This window comes from Amblyraja radiata, chromosome 10 (assembly GCF_010909765.2).
Source record: "Amblyraja radiata isolate CabotCenter1 chromosome 10, sAmbRad1.1.pri, whole genome shotgun sequence".
Classification (NCBI taxonomy): domain Eukaryota; kingdom Metazoa; phylum Chordata; class Chondrichthyes; order Rajiformes; family Rajidae; genus Amblyraja; species Amblyraja radiata.
In genome coordinates, this window is record NC_045965.1 from 46,853,056 (window position 1) to 46,876,883 (window position 23,828).

Consider the following 23,828-nt stretch of genomic DNA (forward strand, 5'->3'; position numbering starts at 1 on the left):
GGCCAAGATGAGACTTTTAATTATATAGATAGCCGAGCAGTGGGGAAATTAAATAAATTGCGAGTGGCCTTGTTTGCTACTCCCTTCATGGACAGTCCCAAATTGATATTGTGTTGTTAGGGGAATGCTGTGTATTCCTGCATTCCATCTTGTGGTTAGCTCAGGGAAGGCAATACACAACAAGACAGACTGCGTAAAGCTGAAGAGCTGAATCAAAAGTATGTTCTATGATTAGGCTAATTAGGACAACTAGCAAATCCTTGACAGTGACAAATGAAAATCTGAAAGTGTGCAGATCCTGCTTGGTGCTAGGGTAAAGGGCTATCACAAAAACAGATGGCTAGGATTACAAGGAAACAACAACCCCAAAATATGTCAAAAGCAACAGTGTATGAACGAACAAGGAGAATATAAATTTAGCTCATTAATAACAGGGACATCAAAGCGAGTTACATCTCGAGATTAGTAAAGATATGGACAAAGTGAACCAGAAAATAAGTAAGAATATTGTATTTAAAGTGTTGTTGTACTCTGCTGACAAAATAGCATTATTACTCAACAAACTATATGCCTTTTCCCAGCACCTTCAAAAAATGGGATTTGGTTTCCCTTTGACAACTAATCATAGCAATGAAGTTCACGTGACTAATTTTAACAATGAAAAACACATTTGTTTTGCCTAGCTCTTCAGGGGAATATATTTACCATCTTTACTTGGTCCAACCTATCAATGACTCCAGACTCTTAGGAATGTGATCGCTTTTTAACTGGTCTCTGGGCAAGCCACTCAGATGTACTGTAACCACTATGTTTAAACAAAAAAACAAAAACATTGGTCCCATAGAATCATTCTAGTAGTATTATTCAGGCGTAGGTGAGTCATTCCCAGCCTGGCTGACTTGCAAAGCACTCCTCACTAACTTCAATCGAATCAGGAGAGCTATCCCACAGGTTTAGGTTTATTCTTGGCCCGTTTACCGAGGTACAACAAAAAGCTTGGTTTTACATACTATCCTGACAGATCAGATATACCATACAGAAATACAATCAGTTCAAACTAAAGTACAATAGATGGGCAAAGGGGAAGATATAGAGTGCAGAATAGATTTCTCAGAATTACACCAAATTGTGGCACTCCACTTCCTTAGACAAATTGCATTGTCCTGATTGGGATAGAGGTGAATCGAACAGTACCCTAGCTTATGGAAGGGCCGTTAGAAAGCCAAGTCATACTCCAGTCTGACATAGTTATCTGCAGCTAAATAATGTGCCAGAGTGCTCTATCAGAATCTCTGGGTACACCCTATCCCATCAGAAAGCCAGATCCTCCAGCAGGAGTGGACAAGTGATCTATAGGTGTTGGAGAATAGCTGTCTGTGCCCTCAACATTGAATCTAGACCCCGTGAGGTCTGGTAGTATCAACCATGAGCGAAGGAAACGTTGTGTTTACCATTTACTGTTCTTCATCTATTAATGATTCTGTACTACTCCACATTGAGTAACAACACTGCAAGTGGCAATGGCAGAATGCTGCATGCATGATAGGTCTTCAACATCCATCACGAAAAGTGACAGGGTAGCACCAGTGTGTTGATACGCCAAATCGTGAAAGGCATTGTTGTCAAACTAGCTCCATGACAGGTACAGAATCATTAAATTTCGGGATTTGAGTGACACTGGAAAGGCCAGCAATTTTGCTCACCTCTAATTGCCCTTGAGATGATGGTGATGATGAGTTTTTTCTCACAACTCCATTGCAGAGGACAAGTCTATTCAATGAGCAGCACAAAAGGAAGTTTAAGGCAAACCTGAAAACAAGGTGCCAACCAGCTAAGCCACACGACAGGACTCCATGCATGGTAATTGCATAGTATGCAACATGCAGGGATAAGCAATGCCAAAACAAATAGATCACAATAAAGCTCTACAGTCCTGTAACATCTAGCCATGAATGGCAGGGAAAACCAGAACAGCTCAAAAGGAGGGAAGATGCTCCAAGAACAGCCCCATCCTCAAAGATGGCATGGCACAACCTTGTCAAACAAAGCCCAAACAGCAGAATTCCCAAAGGAAGATCAAGGCAATATTATGTCATCTAGGTGCCCAGGTAAAACTGAAGTCAATTGGTATCGAGGAATTACTGCAATAGCTGGAGTCATACCATGTAACCAAAAAAGATTCTGGATGCAGGGAATTAGTCAGCTCAGTGGAGAGGTTGTTCAGGATCGAGCCTCAACTACATCCACCTTCAGCTACTTTGTCAATGACCTTTCTTCTGTCATACAGTTGGAAGTGGAGAGGTTTGCTGATGATTACAATATGTTCAATCCCACTTCAAACTCCTCAGAAAATAAAGTAGTCCATGCTTGCACATAGCAAGATCCAGACAACATTCAGCTGTAGGTTGATATGTAACAAGTAACATTTCTGGATCATTAAAAAGCTACTCATCTGATCAGCCACATGGATACTGTTGCTACAAGTTGTCAGGAACTGTGCATCCAGAGCAAATGATCTACCTCTTAACACAACGAAGCCTAGTGGTCCAAGTCTTAATGTTCAGAGGGCATAAAATTATGTACCTTTAGACTGTCGGCAAGAGAGTTTATTGTCATGTGTCCCAGATAGAACAATGAAATTCTTGCTTGCTGCAGTACAACAGAGTATTGTAAGCATAAATACGGAACAGTTCAGTGTGTCTACATAGCATAGATTATATATACACACATAAATAAACAGATAAAGTGCAACAGGCTGTTATAGTTCACAGTTTGTTTGATGGCGTGTTTAATAGCCTGATGGCTGTGGGGAAGAAGCTGTTCCTGGACCTGGATGTACCAGATTTCAGGCTCCTGTACCTTCTACCTGCTGGCAGCAGAGAGATGAGTGTGTGGCCAGGAGGGTGTGGGTCCTTGATGATGTTAGCAGCCTTTTTGAGGCAGCGACTGCAATAGAGCCCTTCGATGGTGGGGAGGTTAGAGCCGATGATGGACTGGGCAGTGGTCACAACTTTCTGCATTCTTTTCCGCTCCTGGACGCTCAAGTTTCCGAACCAAACCACGATGCAACCAGTCAGCATGCTCTCTGTGCACGTGTAGACATTCTAGGGAGTCCTCTTTGACATACTGACTCTCCGTAATGTTCTCAGGAAGTAGAGGTGCTGATGTGCTTTCTTTATAATTGCATCAGTATGCTGGGACCAGGAAAGATCCTTGGAAATATGCACGCCCAGGAATTTGAAGTTCTTGACCCTTTCCATCATCGTCCCGTTGATATAAACGGGATTGTGGGTCCCTATCCTACCCCTTCCAAAATCCACAATCAGTTCCTTGGTTTTGCTGGTGTTGAGAGCCAGGTTGTTATGCTGGCACCATTTGGTCAATTGGTCGATCTCACTTCTATACTCTGACTCGTCACCATCAGTGATTCGTCCCACAACAGTGGTGTCGTCGGTGAACTTGATGATGGAGTTCGCACTATGTCCGGCTAAGCAGTCATGAGTATAGATTGAGTAAAGCAGGGGACTGAGTACGCTGAATTGAGGTGCTCCCGTGCTGATTGTTATCGAGGATGACACATTTCCACCAATACGGACAGACTGTGGTCTGTGGATAAGGAAGTCGAGGATCCAATTGCAGAGGGATGCGCAGAGACCCAGATCTGAGAGCTTGGTAACCAGCTTGGAGGGGATGATGGTATTAAACGCTGAGCTGTAGTCAATGAATAACAGCCTTACATACGAGTTTTTGTTGTCCAAGTGGTCCAGAGCGGAGTGGAGAGCCAGTGAGATCGCATCCACCGTTGATCTGTTGTGGCGGTAAGCGAACTGCAGTGGGTCCAGGTTTTTGTCGAGGTAGGAGTTGATATGCACCATAATCAACCTCTGAAAGCAATTCATCACCACAGACGTTAGTGCCACTGGTCGATAGTCATTGAGGCACGTCACCTTGCTCTTCTTGGGCACCAGTATTATTGATGCCCTTTTAAAGCAGGTGGGAACCTCAAACCTCAGAAGTGAGAGGTTGAAAATGTCCGTAAAAACTCCAGCCAGTTGGTCCACACAAGTTTTTAGAACACGGCCGGGTATACCATCAGGTCTAGGCGCTTTCCGATGGTTCACCCCCCCCTCGAAGGATCTTCTGACGTCGGCCTCTGTGACTGTATTGCCATCACGGCAAATGGGGCTCGGGAATGCACATCAGTGTTCCCCCTATCAAAGCGTGCGAAAAACGCATTGAGCTCGTCAGGGATTGATGCTTCACTGACAATTGAGCTGCCTCCTGATTTTGCCTTGTAGGAGGTGATGGCATTCAAGCCCTGCCACAGTTGCCGAACATCCGTCTCATCCTCCAGCTTGGAGCAGGTCCCTTTTGGCCTTTTTGATGGGCTTACCAAGGTCGTATCTGGACTTCTTGTAGACCTCTGTATCTCCAGATCTGAATTCCCGGAATCTGTACTTCAGAAGAGTGCGGATCTCATGGTTCAACCAAGGCTTCTGGTTAGGAAACAGTTTTTTTTTTAAATGCAGTCCTCCACACATTTCTTTATGAAGTCTGTAACGACTGTGGCGTATTCATTCAGGTCTGTTGCCGAGTCCCTGAACATTGCCCAGTCTACAGACTCCAAACACGCCTGGAGTTGTTCCTCTGCAGTGTCAGCTAAAGAAAGTAATGCACTCACCTTATTCTCAAGGGCAACAGAGAAAGGCAATAAATACTAGTCCTGGCAAAGACTTCCCGGTACCAAAAAAAATGAATTGAAAAAGAGTGGATAAATATCTTTTGTCACAAGTCTGCTGAAGTCATTATGGAAGATATTACAAAATGATTCAGTAAAGCAGCTTGGCTCACACTTCCGATTTTTTTAAAGGAGTTGACTGCAAAAAGTACTCACTTGACTGCATCATTTGGAAGGGATACTGAATTCAGGAAGTCTTGAGAAGGTTCTCGTCCCGAAATATCACCTATTCTTTCTCTCCATAGATGCTGCCACCCGCTGAGTTTCTCCAGCATTTTTTGTCTACCTTTGAGAGTTATCCTGTTTGTTACATGCCCTATCCTCACATTCACAATTACATAACAAGTGTTTCTAAAAAGTTATTGAGCTGGGGCAATAAGCATCGGGTACGCGCCGACCAGTGATCCCCGCACATTCACACTATCCTACACCCACTAGGGACAATTTTTACATTTACCAAGCCAATTAACCTACAAACCTGTACATCATTGGAATGGTCATGGTCATGGTCATGGATTGGATATATTTTAAGAGTCTAATTTCTCACACACGTAACAGGGCTGATCACAATATACTCAAGAGGAGATTTCCATACCACGGATCTGACTTAGAATTATGGACCTGTTGCTTACCTGGGAGATACCTTCCCGCCTGCCTCATACACCAAACTGGGACATAATCAGTCACCTCACCCCAAGCTGCTTTGAGGAATGTATCATTTTTCAATGCTGGAAAATCTTTGGAGCTGAAAATCATACCAAATACAGTGACATATGTTATAATGAAGGGACACAATCATAGACATTGTCAATAATAAATGCATGTTAATAATTTTATTCTTGCAAATAACAAGGACTTTCTATTAAAACATTTTTAATCCCATTGGCTCGAACTCTCAAAATCTTCAGTGTAAAATGCTGCACATTAAGCTTTGCTTAACTGGAAAATTATAACAGTATCAGTCTGAAGAAGGGTCCCGATCTGAAACGCTGTGGTCCATTTCCCTCCAGAGATGCTGCATGATCTGTTGAGTTCTTCCAGCACTCCGTTCATTACAACATCCTGGCCCGTCGAGTTACAAAACTTTAGATGCAAACCAAGAACCAAACAAATGATATGACATTCTTCTATCCTTGTTCTTGCTCGGTCATTCAAAACGATCATGGTTGATCTTTTGCACTTGCAACTAAACTTTGCACTAAACGTTATTCCCTTATTATGTATCTATACACTATGGATCGATTATAATCATGCATTGTCTTTCTGCTGACTGGTTAGCAAGCAACAAAAGCTTTTCACTGTACCTCTGTACACGTGACAATAAACTAGACTGAACTTTTCCTTTGCTAACCTCATATGGAATGATTCCCTCGTCATTCAAAAATCTATCAAACTCTATCTTGAATACTCAGTAACTGAGCAGATCCCTCTTGAAATTCAGAGAAATTTGTTGTTCTCTAGGTGAAGAAATGTATTCTCATCTCATGTGGTATTTGGGGATTTTGTCCTCTCGTTCTAGACACTCCATCATCCAACCTGTGTATTATAGATATTTCAAAGAGCTCATCATTCAGTTTTCTAAACCAAGGAGAATATAGCAGAGACGCAATCCCAAGAATCAATATGGTGAAGCTTCGCTGCACTCCTATGACACATATATCCTTCTTTAGACAGGAGGTCAGACCTGTGCACAGTATTCCAGATACCGTCCCATTAGGGTCCTATATAATTACAATGAATGGCTCTACTCTTGTAGTGAAATCCTCTTGTAATAAAGGATAACAAACAGTTTGCGTTCTTAATTACATGCATGTTAACTTGCAATGATTCAGATATAGGACATACAGGTCTCTCTGAACACCACCATTTTTCCAGTACTTGCCCTTATAATGAAACACATTTTCCTACCAAAGTTAGATTGCACGTTCTATCGGTTGTATACTTATGCATTGACTTTGCTTGTCTAGATCAACCAGAAGCTTATCTGCATCCTCCTGACAACCTACATTGCTACCCAGCTTAGTATCTTCAACAAACTCATCACACTTGGTTTGCTATCCTCAATATTAACAAAGATAGACACAATGTAAACCATTCTCTCGTTGAGTGAAGTGGCCTCAAAGAAATAACGGACAAATACAAATTACAAATATATTAAATGTTTGCAAGGTAACTTTCAAGCTAAAATGCTATTTGAATTATTTCTAAATCAATTTTTTCAACCTAGGAGGCAAATGATTGACAACCTGAGACCAAAATCAGTGTGAAATCGACCTTCAAATTGATTCCTCGATCATATTTCCTGGATTAAACTCAGAAATAAAATTTCCAGAGTAAAATAGAACAATAATCATAAAAAAACATCTTCCTCCCCATCAAAAGGCAATTTCTCAAGTGCCTCTATTCTTCAAACAATACCGGTTAAAACCAAAGGGATACATCGCACAGCACAGCGTAAAATGCACTGCTGTTATTTTACTTTTGAAAAAAAGTAGACACATAAATGTACTAACAATGAACGGATTGTTGCAAGTGGAAAAAAACAAATCTTTCAGCAATAATTATCTTACTGGTCCTATCACAGTTTATTTTTTTATTTTTTTATTAATTGTTTTTCACTTGTAGTTTTTGGTTAATAGGAAAAGGCCACAAACTTTATCATGCTGCGCAGACATGGGCCCAACCCCACCAAAACAGGAGGGTGCATAAGTAACTGCATTTGGAATCATGATTAAAATCCATAACCTAAAAACTGCCTATTGAAGTTAAGTAAGAATTAGAGTTCAACATACTTTGGACATTTATGCAAAATATATATGGACATTTTAAGGTTTCAAGTCAAGACAAACAATTTATACTTTATCCATGTGCTTCAATATAAAATAAAAAACATGCATTTAGAATGTGTCTTTCACTTCCTTTTCACATGCCTATTGCAATTTGCAGCCATGAAGTACTTTAAGTGGAGCCACTGTTTTAATATTTTTAAAAAAACATTTAATTATTTATGCACAATAAGCTCTCATTAACAGTAATGTAGTAATGAATGGATAATCTGTTTTTTGATTGACAAATACTGGTCAGGAAATAACTAAATTCTGCAAAATACTCTTCTGGAGGGGCACCAACATCCTGCAGGGAGGTTTGCTCGTGCTGCTTGTAAGATTTAAATTAGAATGGCGGGGGGGGGGGACCAGAGCAACAGGTCAGTAAATAGAAGGGCTGATGAGAGAGGTTATGAGGAGCAAGTCTCAAATGAAGGACAGGCAGGGAGTGCTTTGTGAATACGAGGATCATGCAAGGCTGTGGTGTGTTTACTTCAAAGCAAGGAATATTGTGGATAAAACTGATGAACCTAAAGCCTGGATCTGTGCCTGGAATTATGATTATGGCCTTTACAGAAATTTGGTTGCAAGAGGAACATAACTGGTAGCTCAACATGCCAGCGTTTTGATGTTTCAGACATGATGTAGAGGGAGGCAAGAGGTACAGGAAATGCTTTACTAAACACGGATAATGCCACGGAGGCATTGTGGGTTGAATTTAAAAATAAGAAAGGAGCAATCACTCCAATAGGATTATATTATAGGCCACCCAATGGCCAGTGGGAGACAGAGGATCAGATATGTAGACAGAGAGATTACAGAAGGATAGAAGGACCACAGGGTTGTTGTAGTGGGTGAATTCATCAGACAAGGTGTTGAGTATAGAACTTGGGGATGTTATGTTACAGTTGTGCAAGACATTGCTGAAGTCACACCTAGTATTGTGTTCAGTTTTGATCACCCTAGGAAGGATGGTGTTAAGCTTGAAAGAGTGCAGAGAGATTTACAAGGATGTTACAAGCATGAGCTACAGAGAGAGGTTGGACAGGCTAGGACCTTGAGGTTAAGAGGATGGTGATCATTTAGAGGTGTACGAGATCATGAGGGGAATAGATCGAATGAATGCACAATCTTTTATCCCAAGTAGAATAATAAAGAACCAGAAGACACAAGGTGAGATGGGAAAAATATAATAGGAACCTGAAGGGTGGTGGGTATATGGAATGAGCTGCCAGAGGAGGTCGCTGACGTATGTGTAGGAAGGAACTGCAGATGCTGGTTTAAACTGAAGAAAGACACAAAATGCTGTAGTAACTCAGCAGGACAGGCAACATCTCCAGAGAGAAGGAATGGGTAATGTTTCGGGTCGAGACCCTTCTTCAGACTGTCAGCGAAGGGGGAGATACAGAGATAAGGAAGTGTAAGGTGTGAGAACAAGTCATCAAAGGGGGTGAGGTCCAAGGAAAGTATTATTAGCTAGGAGAAGGTAACATCAAAGCAAACAGAGATAAAATCAGGGACAATCAGACTGGTCGAAGGACTGGGAAGAGGGAGGGATGGAGAGAGAGGAAAGCAAGGGTTACTTGAAGTTAGTGGTCAATATTCATACTGCTGTGGTGTAAGCTGCCCAAGCGAAACATAGGCTACTGTTCCTCCAATTTACGCTGGGCCTCACTCTGACAATGGAGGAGGCCCAGAACAGAAAGGTCAGTGTGGAAATGGGAGGGGGAGTTAAAGTGTTTAGCAACCGGGATATCAGGTAGGTTTAGGCAGACCGAGTAGAGGGGTTCAGTGAAATGATCGCCAAGCCTGTGCTTGGTCTCACTGATATATAGGAATCCACACCTGGAACAGCGGATACAGTAGATGAGTTTGGAGGAGGTGCAAGAGAGCCTCTGCTTCACCTGAAAAGACTGTTGGGGTCCATGGACAGAGTTGAGGGAGGAGGGTAGTTGAGGTAGGTACTACAACAACATCTAAAATATATTTGGGCAGGTACATCGATAGGAAATGTTTTGAGGAATATGTGCCAAATGCGGGCAGCTGGGATAAGTGTACATGGGGCATCTTGGTGGGCATGGGCAAGTTCGGCTGAAGGGACTGTTTCCAAGCTATGTGACTGTATGACCTTTCTTCGTAGATTGAGATGGTTGAAGTAAAATTAAAAGAATGAAAACAATAGCATCCAAGTGAACTTTTGTCTGAAGAAGCATCCATTGCAACAAAGTGATCCTATCTATGAAAGTAGACAAGTGGTACAATGCTGATAGAAAATGAGGACACCATTTGTTACAGATAAAAAGCACGTTGCAAGCTGGTTTACTGCAATATCATTATTCTGGGAAGTGGTCTATGGAGATTAACAGGAAAGACACTCAACAATGGTGTACTTGAGTAGAACAGAGACCACATAGCTTCACCCAAAAGCTTGCTCTGGCTAAACTGCTGCTACTAATATCTACACGGCACCATTTCCTCAGGATAGTTAGTAAGTAATTATACATGTATTTGGCTTCTAAAGGTGTTAAATTGAATTAAAGCGTTAAATAAAATTAAATTGTTTTTGTATGCATGTTTGGATGTAGACACTAAAGTATAATCCAATCCCTAAACACATATGACATTGAGGCACAAGGAACTGCAGATGTTAGAATCTTGCGCAAAACACAACGTGTAGGGGTAACTCATCGGGTCAGGCAGCATCTGTGGAGGTACTGGATAGGCAATATTTTGGGCCTGGAACTTTCTTCAGACTCTGAAGTCTAGCCATTCCTTCTACTGATACTGCCTGACCTGATGCATCACTGCAGCACTTTGTATTGAAAATCATTATTGTTAACTTTGAGAATTTATTTCATGAAATGATCTGTTACTCTGTTGGGTTAATTCACTGGGAACTCTTCATTATAACAGCTTCACAGCACTAAAGGTTGAATAAATCAGCCATGAGACTTATATTCATATTCGAGCCTTTGAATGTAGCACCTTATAGGCAATATATCCTAAAAAGAAAGCTAAGCCGTAAAAGTATAAAAATAGAATGGCTGAAACTTTATAAACCATTGCTATATTTAAGAGGGAGTTAGATGTGGCCCTTGTGGCTAAAGGGATCAGGGGGTATGGAGAGAAGGCAGGTACAGGATACCGAGTTGGATGATCAGCCATGATCATATTGAATGGCGGTGCAGGCTCGAAGGGCCGAATGGCCTACTCCTGCACCTATTTTCTATGTTTCTATGTTTCTATTGGCAAGACCTCAATTAGAGGATGAAGTCTGATTCTGGTCTATACATCTGAAGAAAGATGGGATACTCTCGGATGGTGCAGACGAGGTTTATTAGAATGATCCTAGAATTAAGGATTTCAGCTTCAAGGTTAGTTTGGAGAAGTTGGAATAGTGTTCTTAAAATCAGGGAAGAAGGGCAAGAACAGATGACACTGAAGGTTAATGCTGGTGGGGAAGATACAGGTTTAGATTGAGCGAAGAGAGTAAATAATTTCTTGTTGCAGATGCCAGCCGGACCAAGGACCAGAGGCTCGAAGGGCCGAATTGCCTACTCCAAGGGGATAGGATGCGTGGAAAACTGCCTTTTTGTAAAATGTGGGGTAATTCTAATCTGGAACAAATTGCTAGTAAGAATGATGGAAACAGAAATATCTGAAATATTATTTAAAAGTCTAGAGGAATAGGATCAACCAGATTGCTTTACCAAGTCCTAATATTGACACAAAAGATAGGCACAAAATATTGGAGTAACACAGTGGGACAGGCAACATTTCTGGATAGAATTAACGGGTAATGTTTTGGGTCGAGACCTTTCTTCAGACTGAGAGTCAGAGGAGAGAGAGACAGAGATATGGAAGTGTAAGTGTGAAAACGAGACATCACTGTACAGAGTTTGTATTTTCCCCCTGTGATGTTGTGGGTTTTCCCCAGGTGCTCCAGTTTCCTCCCACATTTCAACAACGTACAGGTTTTAAGGTTAATTGATTTCGGTAAAAGTTGTAAGGGACGAATATCAAGGAAAATGTAGCATAGATCATTATTAGCTAGGGGAAGTTGACAACGAAGCATTTAAGGATAAAGTTTAATCAGGGGGACAGTCAGACTGGTTGGAGAACTAGGATGGGGGAAGGATGGAGAGTGAAAGCAAGGGTTACTTGAAGTTAGAGAAGTCAAAATTCATACCGCTTGGTTGTGAGCTGCCCACACGAAATATGAGGTGCTGTTCCTTAAACTTGTGTTGGGCCTCACTCTGAGTATGGACTCAGTGGGGTTGAATGACTCCCTGCCTATACCAATTCCATTGCAAGTTTATATTGAATTATAAAAATAGAATATAACCTTTTTTTGCAGAATATTGATAAATATACGATATAAACATTAATGAATAAATCTATGTAAATCTACTTCTCATGTTACTAATAACAGAGCAATTCTTAGCATAGAAAAAAAATACAGTGTTTGGAGTAACTCAGTGGGTCAGGCATCATCTCTGGAGAACATGGATAGGTTATATTTTGGTTTGGGACACTTTTTCAGATAGATGGGGGATTGGGTGGGATTAGAAAACTGGAAGACAGGAGAGGTAGGACAGTTTTAGTTTAGTTTAGAGATGCAGTACGGAAACAGGCCCTTTGGCCCACCGAGTTGGCGCCGACTAGCGATTCCCATAAACTAGTACTATCCTACACACTAGGGACAATTTATAACTTTTACCGAAGCCAATTAACCTCAAAACCTGTACGTCGTTAAAATATGGGAGGAAACCAGAGCACCTGGGGAAAACCCTGAAGATCACAGGGAGAAAATACAAATTCTGTACAATCAGCACGTAGTCAGGATTGAACCCGGATCGCTGCTGCTGTAATGCAGCAACTCTACCGCTCTGCCACCATGCCACCCAAAGCCTTGCCAGTAAGAAATTGATACAGGTGAGGGTTTTTTTGCCAGGTATATAAAGGTCACAGATGAAAAGACAGAAGGTGAGACAAAATGATTGAAGAGTTGCACATTGTCAAGCTAGAAGGAGGAATGTAGTTGGATGGGAAGGGGAGGCATACGTGTGTTAGGGGTAGGGGGAGGGGGGTGGGAGAGAGAGGGGACAGCTGTGCGTATGGGCTCACTCTGGTATTGGTGGAGGCCCAGGACAGTTCCTAGCATACTACCGCATTAAATCTGAAGCACAATATAAAGTGCTGGAGGAACTCAGCGGGTCAGACAGTAACTGTGAAGGGAATGAACAGGCGACGTTTCGGGACGGGACCCTTCATCAGTTAAAAACAACGTTGCCTTTTGCTCAAGATTCCAGCAGCTGTAGTTCCTTGTGTCTCCATATGACAGCATAGAGTCTGGTTATACAACACCGACAACACAGTGATTATACAACATCGAGGCACCAATGCTTCACAGCTGCTGACAGCTAGGTTGTAAATAACCCCCAGATATGATAAACAGTGACTGTCATTGTGTTTGTAACTTCTCACAAGTTGGAAACTTGCTATTAAAAGACAGTGGCGGGACTTTTAAGTTTATCACGGTCTAATCAAGGGATTTATTTTGGAGTGTCCAGCAAATCGCCACCTTTGCATTAAAATAAGAACACGTTGCTGCGGACTGTGTCTATCGGGGGTGCAGGCGAGGGCTTCCAGTATCTGTGGATCTCAACGAGCCGCGGAGTTTATTCCAGCCGGCTTTTAATTGAAACTACGTATACTGGCGCTCCAGGGAGCTGCCCCGCTGAAGTTACCCGCTGCAAACTCGCACATCTGTTTATCTATCCTACTTCCTCTGGCAGCTGTTTCCCGTCCAAAGTTAGACTTACCTGAAGTAGTCGCCGTGCTCCATGTCTGTGGGCTCCTCCTCCAGCCGCTCCTCTTCTGCACAGCGTTGACAGTTGGCTGGCTGGCTCGCCCCCCGGCACGTGACTGGATGCCACAGCTTTATCTTCCCCCTCCGGCACGTGACGGTGTATCGCCTTCTCTCCCCCGTCACGTGACTGAGTGAGATAGCTCTCTCTTTCCCCCCCGGCACGTGACGGTTTATCTCCTCTCCCCCGGCACGTTACCACACCCGTCCAATCGGCTTTCGTGAGACAGCGGCCCCGCCCCCTGCATCCCCCCACCCCACGTGACCGGGGCCGCCCAGAGCTCCGCTGTGTGATCTTTGAGCCAGTCGGATCACGTGATCGCCGGACGCATCGCGGAAGGACCCTTGAAGCCAGAGGCAGGCGGCGGTCTTGCGGCGCCGCCTGAGAGCAGGAAGCACGGGAGGGGCAAGTCGTCAGTTGAACCATTCTACAATCCGTTGAACAACGTCTGCTTTGATCTGTCGTTTTCACACCTTACCCGTCCATAGCTCTAGTCTCCCTCTCCCCCGACTCTCAGTCTATAAGAAGGTTCTCGACCCGAATCGTCACCCATTCCTTCTTTCCAGAGATGCTTCCTGACCCGTTGAGTTATTCCAGCATTTTGTAACTATCTTCGGTATAAACCAACATCTGCAATTACTTCCTACACAAGTAAGTGGCAGGGTTGATGTAAACACGGCCTAGGGCGGTGCAAATGTCGGTAGAAGTCGCGACTGTCTTGGTATTCTATAAAACGGTAGAGTGCTGGTCATCACTTTTGTTTTGCACAAATGGCTAAGGGGATGGCTTTGATTATTTTGGAGCCTCAGCTTATGGCAATTAACGCGCAGGTTAAAATCGGGCACACATCACTGGAGTAATTCAGCGGGCATTGCATCCCAGATCAGGAATGTAATTATTGTCAATGCTACAGTGGAGTCGTCAATCTCGAGCCCTCGATGCAACATCCTCGTAAATCTTATTTGCACCCTTTCCAGCTTAACTACAGCACAATCTTTCCTATTACAGGATGACCAAAACTGAACACAATACTCTAAATGTGGCTTCACCAATGTTTTGCACAACTGTAACATAACATCCCAATGTCAATACTCAGTGCTCTGACTGATGAAGGCCAATAAGCCAAATGCCTTCTTGACCACTCTATCTACCTTTGATGTCACTTTCAAGGAACTATGTACCTGCGCTCCTAGATCCCTCTACTCTACAACACTCCCCAAAACCCTGCCAGTCACTGTGAAGGCCCTGGTTTGACTTCCCAAAATGCAACACCTTGCTCATGTTGATATTAAACTCATTAATCATTCCTCTGCCCAACTAACCAAATAAATAAATAAATAACCAGGATCATGTTGCAATTTTTGATAACCATCTTTGCTATCTCCAATGCTACCTATTGTGTCATCTGCAAACTCACTGCTTCTATGTTCTATGTTTTGTACATTCTTGTCCAAATTATTGATATAAACCACAAACAGCAATGGGCCTAGCACCAATCCCTGAGGCACACCACTAGTTACAGGCCTCCAGTCTGAAAAACTTTGCTTCCTTTCATGATGAAGTGCTTTGAGAGGCTGACCATGGTGCAAATCAACTCCTACCTCGACAAAAACCTGGACCCACTGCAGTTCGCTTAACGCCACAACAGATCAACGGTGGATGAGATCTCACTGGCTCTCCACTCCGCTCTGGACCATTTGGCCAACAAAAACTCATATGTTAGGCTGTTATTCATTGACTACAGCTCAGCATTTAATACCGTCATCTCCTCCAAGCTGATTACTAAGCTCTCAGATCTGGGTCTCTGCACATCCCTCTGCAATTGGATCCTCGACTTCCTCATTCACAGACCACAGTCTGTTCTAATTGGTGGAAATGTGTCATCCTAGATAACAATCAGCACGGGAGCACCTCAAGGCTGCGTGCTCAGCCCCCTGCTGTACTCACTATACTCATGACTGCGTAGCCGGACATAGTGCGAACTCCCATCATCAAGTTCGCCGACGACACCACTGTTGTTGGACGTATCACTGATGGGGACGAGTCAAAGTATAGAAGTGAGATTGACCGATTGACCAAATGGTGCCAGCACAATAACCTGGCTCTCAACACCAGCAAAACCAAGGAACTGATTGTGGACTTTGGAAGGGGTGGGACAGGGACCCACAGTCCCGTTTATATCAACGGGTCGATGGTGGAAAGGGTCAAGAACATCAAATTCCTGAGCGTGCATATTTCCAAAGATCTCTCCTGGTTCCAGAACACTGATGCAATCATAAAGAAAGCACATCAGCGCCTCTACTTCCTGAGAAGATTACGGAGAGTCGGTAGGTCAAGGAGGACTCTCTCAAACATCTACAGGTGCACAGTAGAGAGCATGCTGACCTGTTGCATCGTGGCTTGGTACGGGAACCTGAGCGTCCAGGAACGGAAAAGGCTGCAAAAAGTTGTAAACACTGTCCAGTCCATCATCAGCTCTGACCTCCCTACCATCGAGGGGATCTATCGCAGCCGCTGCCTCAAAAAGGCTGCCAGCATCATCAAGGACCCACACCATCCTGGCCACACACTCATCTCTCTGCTGCCATCAGGTAGAAGGTACAGGAGCCTGAAATCTGCAACAACCAGGTTCAGGAACAGCTGCTTCCCCACAGCCATCAGACTATTAAACACAACTTCAAACATAGAAACATAGAAACATAGAAATTAGGTGCAGGAGTAGGCCATTCGGCCCTTCGAGCCTGCACCGCCATTCAATATGATCATGGCTGATCATCCAACTCAGTATCCCGTACCTGCCTTCTCTCCATACCCTCTGATCCCCTTAGCCACAAGGGCTACATCTAACTCCCTCTTAAATATAGCCAATGAACTGGCCTCGACTACCCTCTGTGGCAGGGAGTTCCAGAGATTCACCACTCTCTGTGTGAAAAAAGTTCTTCTCATCTCGGTTTTAAAGGATTTACCCCTTATCCTTAAGCTGTGACCCCTTGTCCTGGACTTCCCCAACATCGGGAGCAATCTTCCTGCATCTAGCCTGTCCAACCCCTTAAGAATTTTGTAAGTTAAACTATGAACTATTGCAGCCTATCTGTTTATTTATGTGTGTGTATACATATTCTATGGTATATGGTCACACACTGATCTGATCTGTATTTATGCCTAAAATATTCTGTTGTACTGCAGCAAACAAGAATGTCATTGCCCTATCTGGGACACATGACAATAAACTCTCTTGACAAAGCTAATTCTCTATCCTGTGGCCTGCTCTCCCTGGATCCCATGTTATCTAAACTTCCAGAGCAACGTACCATGCAGAACCTTATCAAATTATTGCTGCAGTCTGTGTTGACATAGTGCCCTCATCAATATTCATAGTTTTTTATCCAACTTGAGATCTTTTTTTAAAAATGGCTATTCTCTGCTTTGGGTGGTTCTGTTCTGATAGGGGTTGACTCCTTGATAGTTCTTCAGTCATTACTGTTGCATTATCTAGTTTGTGTGTTTGTCAGGAAAATCTATTCTGTAGTCATCCATTCCATGTTTCTTCCTTATTTATTTTTGAAATTGAACCAGACTGTTGACAATTTAGATGTCACGTTTGGCCTTACAAGAGTGAGGCACATGGGTGCAGCGGTAGAGTTGCTACCTTATAGCGCAGATACCCAGGTTCGATCCTTACTGCAATAAGCGAGTTTGATATTCCGAAAAATGGAAGGAATCATGGGATTTGTCAAAGGTCACTCGCTATAAAGAAAAAGCTAACGAAGTGCTGACTGTATAAACTGTATAAATTCTTATCTTTATTCATGATTTATGTGTAAAAAATATATTTAATCTGAGGAACGTGGATGCCAAGTAGCGGGAGAGCTGGGTGTAACAGCAAGGTAGATGGGGCTGATGCGAGTGGGAGACGGTGGGGGGGGGGGAGACTGGACTGGCGGAGATACATTCTCGGCAGCTGCGCGCACACAGACCCGCACCTCATCCGCAGCCAGGATCGAACCCGGGTCCCCGGCGCCGCAAGCGCTGCCGAACCGCTGCTGGACCGTCCGCCCCCCCCAGGAGGGGGACGACCCAGCAGCAACTCAGCAGCGTCGGAGACCAGACCTCGACCACGGACGAAACAGGTCTGCACCCATGCAGATTCACCGAGAATGTTTATAGGGAGTGACCTATGATCTGGGCATGCGCAGTCGGAATACTGAACTTGCTTATTGCAGGAAAGGCCGCGCCAATCCAGTTGGTAGGCCGCGCGGGAGGGGGGGGCGAAGATGCGACTCGGTGAATAGTCGCATCCTCGCCAGGAAGTGACTGAGAAACAGTTTCCCCCTTACCCTACCCACTTCCCCCACATAAAAAAACTAAAAAACCCTCCAAAACATACTTTTTAAACAGACTAAAAAATTTTTTAAATGGAAAAACAGACAGACTGTAGGCAGAGGCTGCCATCATGCGGCGCCCCTAGTGGTAGTGGCATTATTAAAATCCCCTGTTCACCTTTGGCATCTAGTCCTTTTGATTGTCTGCCCTATTGCATCCTTGTGTCAGTTCATGTTGGATAATCCTGAGTGAAGTATTTCAGACTCTTTTGCTATAATATGAATGCATCATTGGGACGACAGATGGCACAATGGGCTAAGTGTTCGGCTGGCGACCGGAAGGTAGCCGGTTCGAATCCCGCTTGGAGTGCATACTGTCGTTGTGTCCTTGGGCAAGACACTTCACCCACCTTTGCCTGTGTGTGAATGTGTGTGAGTGATTGGTGGTGGTCGGAGGGGCCGTAGGCGCAGATTGGCAGCCACGCTTCCGTCGGTCTGCCCCAGGGCAGCAGTGGCTACAGAAGTAGCTTACCACCACCGAGTGTGGCTGAGGAATGAATGAATAATGCGATGTAAAGCGCCTTGAGTATTAGAAAGGCGCTATATAAATCCCATCCATTATTATTATTATTAATCCGTAGTAAAGAGTGTTTTGCAACATCGTCATATAGTGAGGCATTTGATGTAAACTATTGATGCATAACTATTGAACCTTTTCTGATTTCTCCACCCCTACCTTTTCTCGTCTATACTAGCTCTTTTGGGATAGTTTATTTTGAAGTATTTGCTGCTTGTTAGCAGTTTGATTTATTTGTAATTTGTCTGCCTTCCATCTTCAGCAGACCTTTGAAGTTATATACATTTTCAGTGCGTCCTCTTATTTTGTCAGTATTTGTTTTCCATTTCTGCAGCTGACCTATTTGCAATAAACATTCTGCATTTGGCTATGAACCAAGGGTAGGCTCCTTATCCTCACTTCTTGTATACCTATTAATTTGGTAAGACAAGGAATGGTAGGGGAGGAAAATTAATTGAACTCAGAAGTTGCTAAGCGTTAGTACTCAACGCTGCCTTTCCTATTCTTCATGCAATTGAAACAGAACTTGGATGAATAATGTTCACATTAATAATGATAAATCAACAATCTGAATGTCTTGTTCATTTTAGACGGCGATGAATCCTGAAAATCCGCATTACATTTTGGGAAGGATCAGATTTCTCATTGAATGCATTGATTGCTTCAGGAACAGCAAACCTTTGCCAGAAGCTCTGTGTTACGTCCCCAGAGAAGTCTTGTACAAATTTTGGAAAGATTCCACCATTTCCAGTACATCACTTGGGAGATCCCAGTACTTTGTTACAGTCTGGCAGTTAGCCTCCCAGTCTCAACGCAAAAAACTCTTTGATATTGAGTTAAAGAGAGGAACATGCATCAAAGCCACAGGCGAGGAATACTGCAACAGCCATGGTCTCTGGGTGAAGCTGGATCAGGTGAATCTTCTGACAGTTGTTTCCTGGTTTTTACTGATGATTTAACTGTTCTTAAATGTTTTTATTGTTTTTTTTCAACTGTTTAAATCGGTGCTGGGGAGGTTACCAGAATAATGCCTGGATTTGAGGGTATTAGCCACAGGGAGAGGTTGTATAGACTTGGATAGTTTTTTCTGGAATGGCGGAGGTTGATGGGAGACCTGATATGAGTATATAAAATTACGAGAGGTATATGTATATGTATATATATATATATATGTATGTATGTATATAAGCGTATAATATCTATACATTTATTATATAGATATATGTGTGTGTGTGTGTATATATATATATATATATATATATATATTATGTGTGTGTATATATGTGTGTGTGTGTGTATATAGATATATATGTGTGTGTGTGTATATATGATGGATAGATATAATATACTGGTCAGCAGGATGGATAATCAAATACTATAGGGCATGACTTTAAGGTGAGTGGCACAAAGTTTAAATTAGATGAACGGGGCCAGACTTTTACGTAGAAGGTAGCGAACACATGGAACGCATTGGTGGGGGTGAGATATGATAATGACATTTAAGACACTTTTAGATAAGCCTGCGGATATGTAGTGATTGAAGGAATATGGATTATGTACAAGCAGATAAGAATTGGTCTTGGTGGCATGTGGGCCAAAGGGCCTGTTTGTGCTGTACTGTTCTCTGTTTTATGTTTAAATACTACATTCTTCAAAATATTTTAGACACTTTTCCTCAGTATGCAGTTCTTCAGAGTTGACATTCATTTGTGAGATTGTTTTATTTATTTGCATTAATATACTCAATTTGCATTTGCATACTCAATTTTGAATTGAGCAACAGAACAGTTGATGAAAAGTCGTTTTGTTTTCTTGTGGGTTTCATTAATCTCAGACTTGATAGCTTTTCAGTCAAGCGTAATGATGGTGCTGTGTCTCCACTACACTTGCCCATTAAATCATTTCAGTAATTACTTAACTACAATGTTGTTAAGTATTTTTTACGTATTTTAAGCATTGTATTTCTATTTTTAAAATGATACCATGGTTTTGTGGTGAACCACACAGAACAAGTCTTTTAACCTGGTGCTTGTGGAATGCAGTAGGAAGTAATATGATCAAGTACCAAGGTTATAGAACTGCAGGCACAACATACTTTAAACACTTTGCAAAGATTTGCTTATTTTTATCATTTTTGAACTAATTGGCTTATTCTAACAGTCCCAAGTAATACTGGATTATGTTTAATTAGCAAAGCTTTACTTGAGACGTTTAGTTGCCATGGATTCTTCCAATTATAGTGGTGATTTTGAAGCCAGTGCAAAATAAATCTCTCAATCTCGTAATATAATGTAGACCTTCTGGGGAATGAATTATCCATTTGAGTAATAACCATTTGTTTTGATGATACTTCAGGAACAAATACAAGAGTACAACAGCAGTTGTCAGAGTAAAGAAGGATGGATTCTTCTATGTAAGCAGCCTGAAGGTGGTGAGCGGCTTGTGCCAGTAGAAACTCCTGAAAGGCTTCAGAAACAGCAGCAGCTTTTTGGCTATGACTACAGACCATGTACCAGGTAGAATGAAATGTTATCATGCCGTTAAATTAGTTAACACTAACTTCAAATACAATGTCTGTGTGTAACTTGTATATCATACAAAATGTATCAACAACTTGCATCTAACATAGAGAACCATCCCAAGCTCCTTGAGGACTTAAATATGTCATAGTCATACAGGGTGGAAACAGGCCCTTCGGCCAAACTTGCCAACACCGACCAACATACCCAATCTACACTTGTCCCGTGCTTGGCCCATCACCCTCGAAACCTACCCTATCCATGCACCTGTCCACATATCTGTTAAACGTTATGATAGTGAATGCTACAGCTAGAACAAATTAAATCATGGTCAGAGAGGGTAAGAAGTAGATTTTACCCTCTTAAGAAAGCAAGCTACATGGGCAAAAATATTCTGAGAGAAATTACAGAGTGTACGACTTGATTGGTGAAAATATGACTGGTGGGTAGCCTGCTAGTTTGTTAATGTATTTGTTTTTTCTGACTTTTTTTCCTGCAGGTCCCATCTACCACAGGGACGTATTATTACGTCTGGTGTTTTGATAAGTTAACGTTCATCCCCTGTAAGGAATACTTAAAGATCTCATGGTTGAATTAGCATTAACCCTCTCCTTTTTCAGCCTTTGGTCTGATCCACTGACTCCACCTTGAGGACACATTAAATACAGTTACTAGATTTCCATTAAGTACAATATTTTAAAACCTGCCAATTCTATTGCAAAATTTGTGAAGATTTAAAAATAAGTAAGACATTTAGAAATTATTTAAATGCAAGTTGTTTTTTAATGCATGTCTTTCTACTTCTCGCCTGCAACCAGTAAACCTCTTAACAATGAACAGGAATTTCCTGTTGTGTGGACCATGCTGCTGTACATAAATACCTGCTGATTATCTGAGGGGATGAAAGGCCTGTATTTCTGGATGTTTATGAAGGAATTTGATACTCTTCAATCTCTGCATATTATTATTTTCAACCGTTTCCTAACAAACGTTAATCAAATGGCAATAATGAATGTCGAAACCTGTACATTTTTTAAGTTCCTCTAAGAAACTATTCCTAAACCGATTACTCATCATGACATTTTAAACTTTTCTTCCATGTAAAGCATAATCTGTGAACTATTTATGATCATCTGTAATAATAGCTTTAGACAACTATTCTGATTATTATATGTTTGTTTTTTTGGTTTAGATGGGAGCAAGTGGTTGATGCACAATATTCTTTACATCTGGGTGCAAAACCCAAGGTAGCTGCCAGGGATGATGCCGCAGTGCACAAACTAAGGTAGGTATATAGTTAGAGCGTCTATTTGTGTCCTGCTAAGTTACAGTTCATGATTTTCAATGCTGCTGTAAGTTGATCTGTTGGAATGCAAATGTAAACTACAATGCACAGCTAAATTTCAGCATCTACCAGGGCAGGTATTATTTTGAACTCTTGCATGCCCTGATTATTATTTATTTAGTCCTGTGCAGAAGGAAGCCATTTGTCCTATTGAGACTATGCTGGCTCCCTTGAGAACGATTCCATTCCATCAGTCCCACTCTTCCTATTATTTCCCTGAGACTTTCAAACTCATTTTTCCTTGTTCCCTTTGACTCACATTTCACTTTTTTTCTGATTACCTTCATGAAAGAATAATTTACAGTAGCCATTCGCTACATCTTTGAGATATGGGAGGAAATGGGTACACGGGCAGGAATCCATACAGTTGTTGCTGTGGAATCCCATGGAAAATAAGACAGTCACTATCTTAGATAGAAACATAGATGCAGGAGTTGGCCATTCGGCCCTTCGAGCCAGCACCACCATTCAACATGATCGTGGCTGATCATCTAAAATCAGTATCCCGTTGCTACTTTTTCCTCATGTCCCTTGATTCCGTTAGCCGTAAGAGCTATATCTAACTCTCTCTTTAAAACATCTAGTGAATTTGTCTCCACTGCCTCCTGTGGCAGAGAATTCCACAGATTCCCAACTCTTTTGGGTGAAAAGGTTTTTCCTCAACTCAGGACTAAATGGCCTACCCCTTATTCTTAAACTGTGACCATTGGTTCTGGACTCCCCCAACATCGGGAACATGTTTCCTGCATCTACCCTGTCTAATCCAATAAGAATTGTATATGTTTCTATTAGATATCCTCTCATCCTTCTAAATTCCAATGAATACAAACCCAGTCGACCAATTATTTCATCATATGTCAGTCCAGCCATCCCGGGAATTAACCTGGTGAACATGCGCCGCGCTCCCTTAATAACAAGAATGTCCTTCCTCAAATTAGGAGACCAAAACTGCACACAATACAGGTGTGGTTTCACCAGGGCCCCGAGCAACTGCAGTAGAACCTCTATACTCAAATCCTCTTGCTATGAAGGCCAACATGCCATTAGCTTTCGTCACTGCCTGCTGTACCTGCATGCTTACTTTCAGTGACTGATGTACAAGTACACCCAGGTCTCGTTGCACCTCCCCTTTTCCTAATCTGACACTACTCCGATAATAATCTGCCGCCTTGTTCTTGCCACCAAAGTGGATAACCTCACATTTATTCACATTATACTGCATCTGCCATGCATCTATCCATTCACCCAACCTATCCAAGACACCCTGCAACTTAATAGCATCTCCTCGCAGCTCACACTGCCACCCAACTTTGTGTCATCCGCAAACTGGGAGATGTTACATTTAATTCCTTCATCTAAATCGTTAATATTTTTGTAATTACTTCTTACGTCTGACTCGGTGATAAATGCGTAATCTAGCAAGATAGGCATGGGGGCGTAGTGGTAGAGTTGCGGCCTTGCAGCGCCAGAGACCCAGGTTCATTCCCGACTGCGGGTGCTGTCTGTACGGAGTTTGTACGTTCACCCCATGACCGCGTGGGTTTTCTCCGAGATCTTTAGTTTCCTCCCACACTCCAAAGACGTACAGGTTTGTAGGTTAATTGGCTTGGTATAAATGTAAAATGTCCCTAG

The 23,828-nt window shown here is 42.4% G+C and overlaps 2 protein-coding genes across 3 annotated transcripts in view; one reads left to right on the forward strand and one right to left on the reverse strand.

Moving 5' to 3' along the window:
- urod (uroporphyrinogen decarboxylase) overlaps positions 1–13,530 on the reverse strand; it is a 51,388-nt gene extending 37,858 nt beyond the window's left edge. The window contains exons 1-2 of the mRNA XM_033028733.1: positions 13,389–13,530; positions 5,371–5,483 (exon numbers count right to left, since the gene is read on the reverse strand). Coding sequence (XP_032884624.1) covers positions 5,371–5,483; positions 13,389–13,411 — 136 coding nt within the window. The 5' untranslated portion in view covers positions 13,412–13,530. The remainder of the gene's footprint in view (positions 1–5,370; positions 5,484–13,388) is intronic.
- A 148-nt stretch (positions 13,531–13,678) lies between these two features.
- hectd3 (HECT domain E3 ubiquitin protein ligase 3) overlaps positions 13,679–23,828 on the forward strand; it is a 46,738-nt gene continuing 36,588 nt past the window's right edge. Inside the window, exons 1-4 of one of the 2 annotated variants that reach the window (XM_033028734.1) lie at positions 13,679–14,084; positions 18,923–19,246; positions 20,688–20,848; positions 22,044–22,136. In XM_033028734.1, the coding sequence (XP_032884625.1) occupies positions 18,929–19,246; positions 20,688–20,848; positions 22,044–22,136 (572 nt within the window). In that variant the 5' untranslated portion in view covers positions 13,679–14,084; positions 18,923–18,928. The remainder of the gene's footprint in view (positions 14,085–18,922; positions 19,247–20,687; positions 20,849–22,043; positions 22,137–23,828) is intronic. The other variant, XM_033028736.1, reaches the window with a different exon arrangement.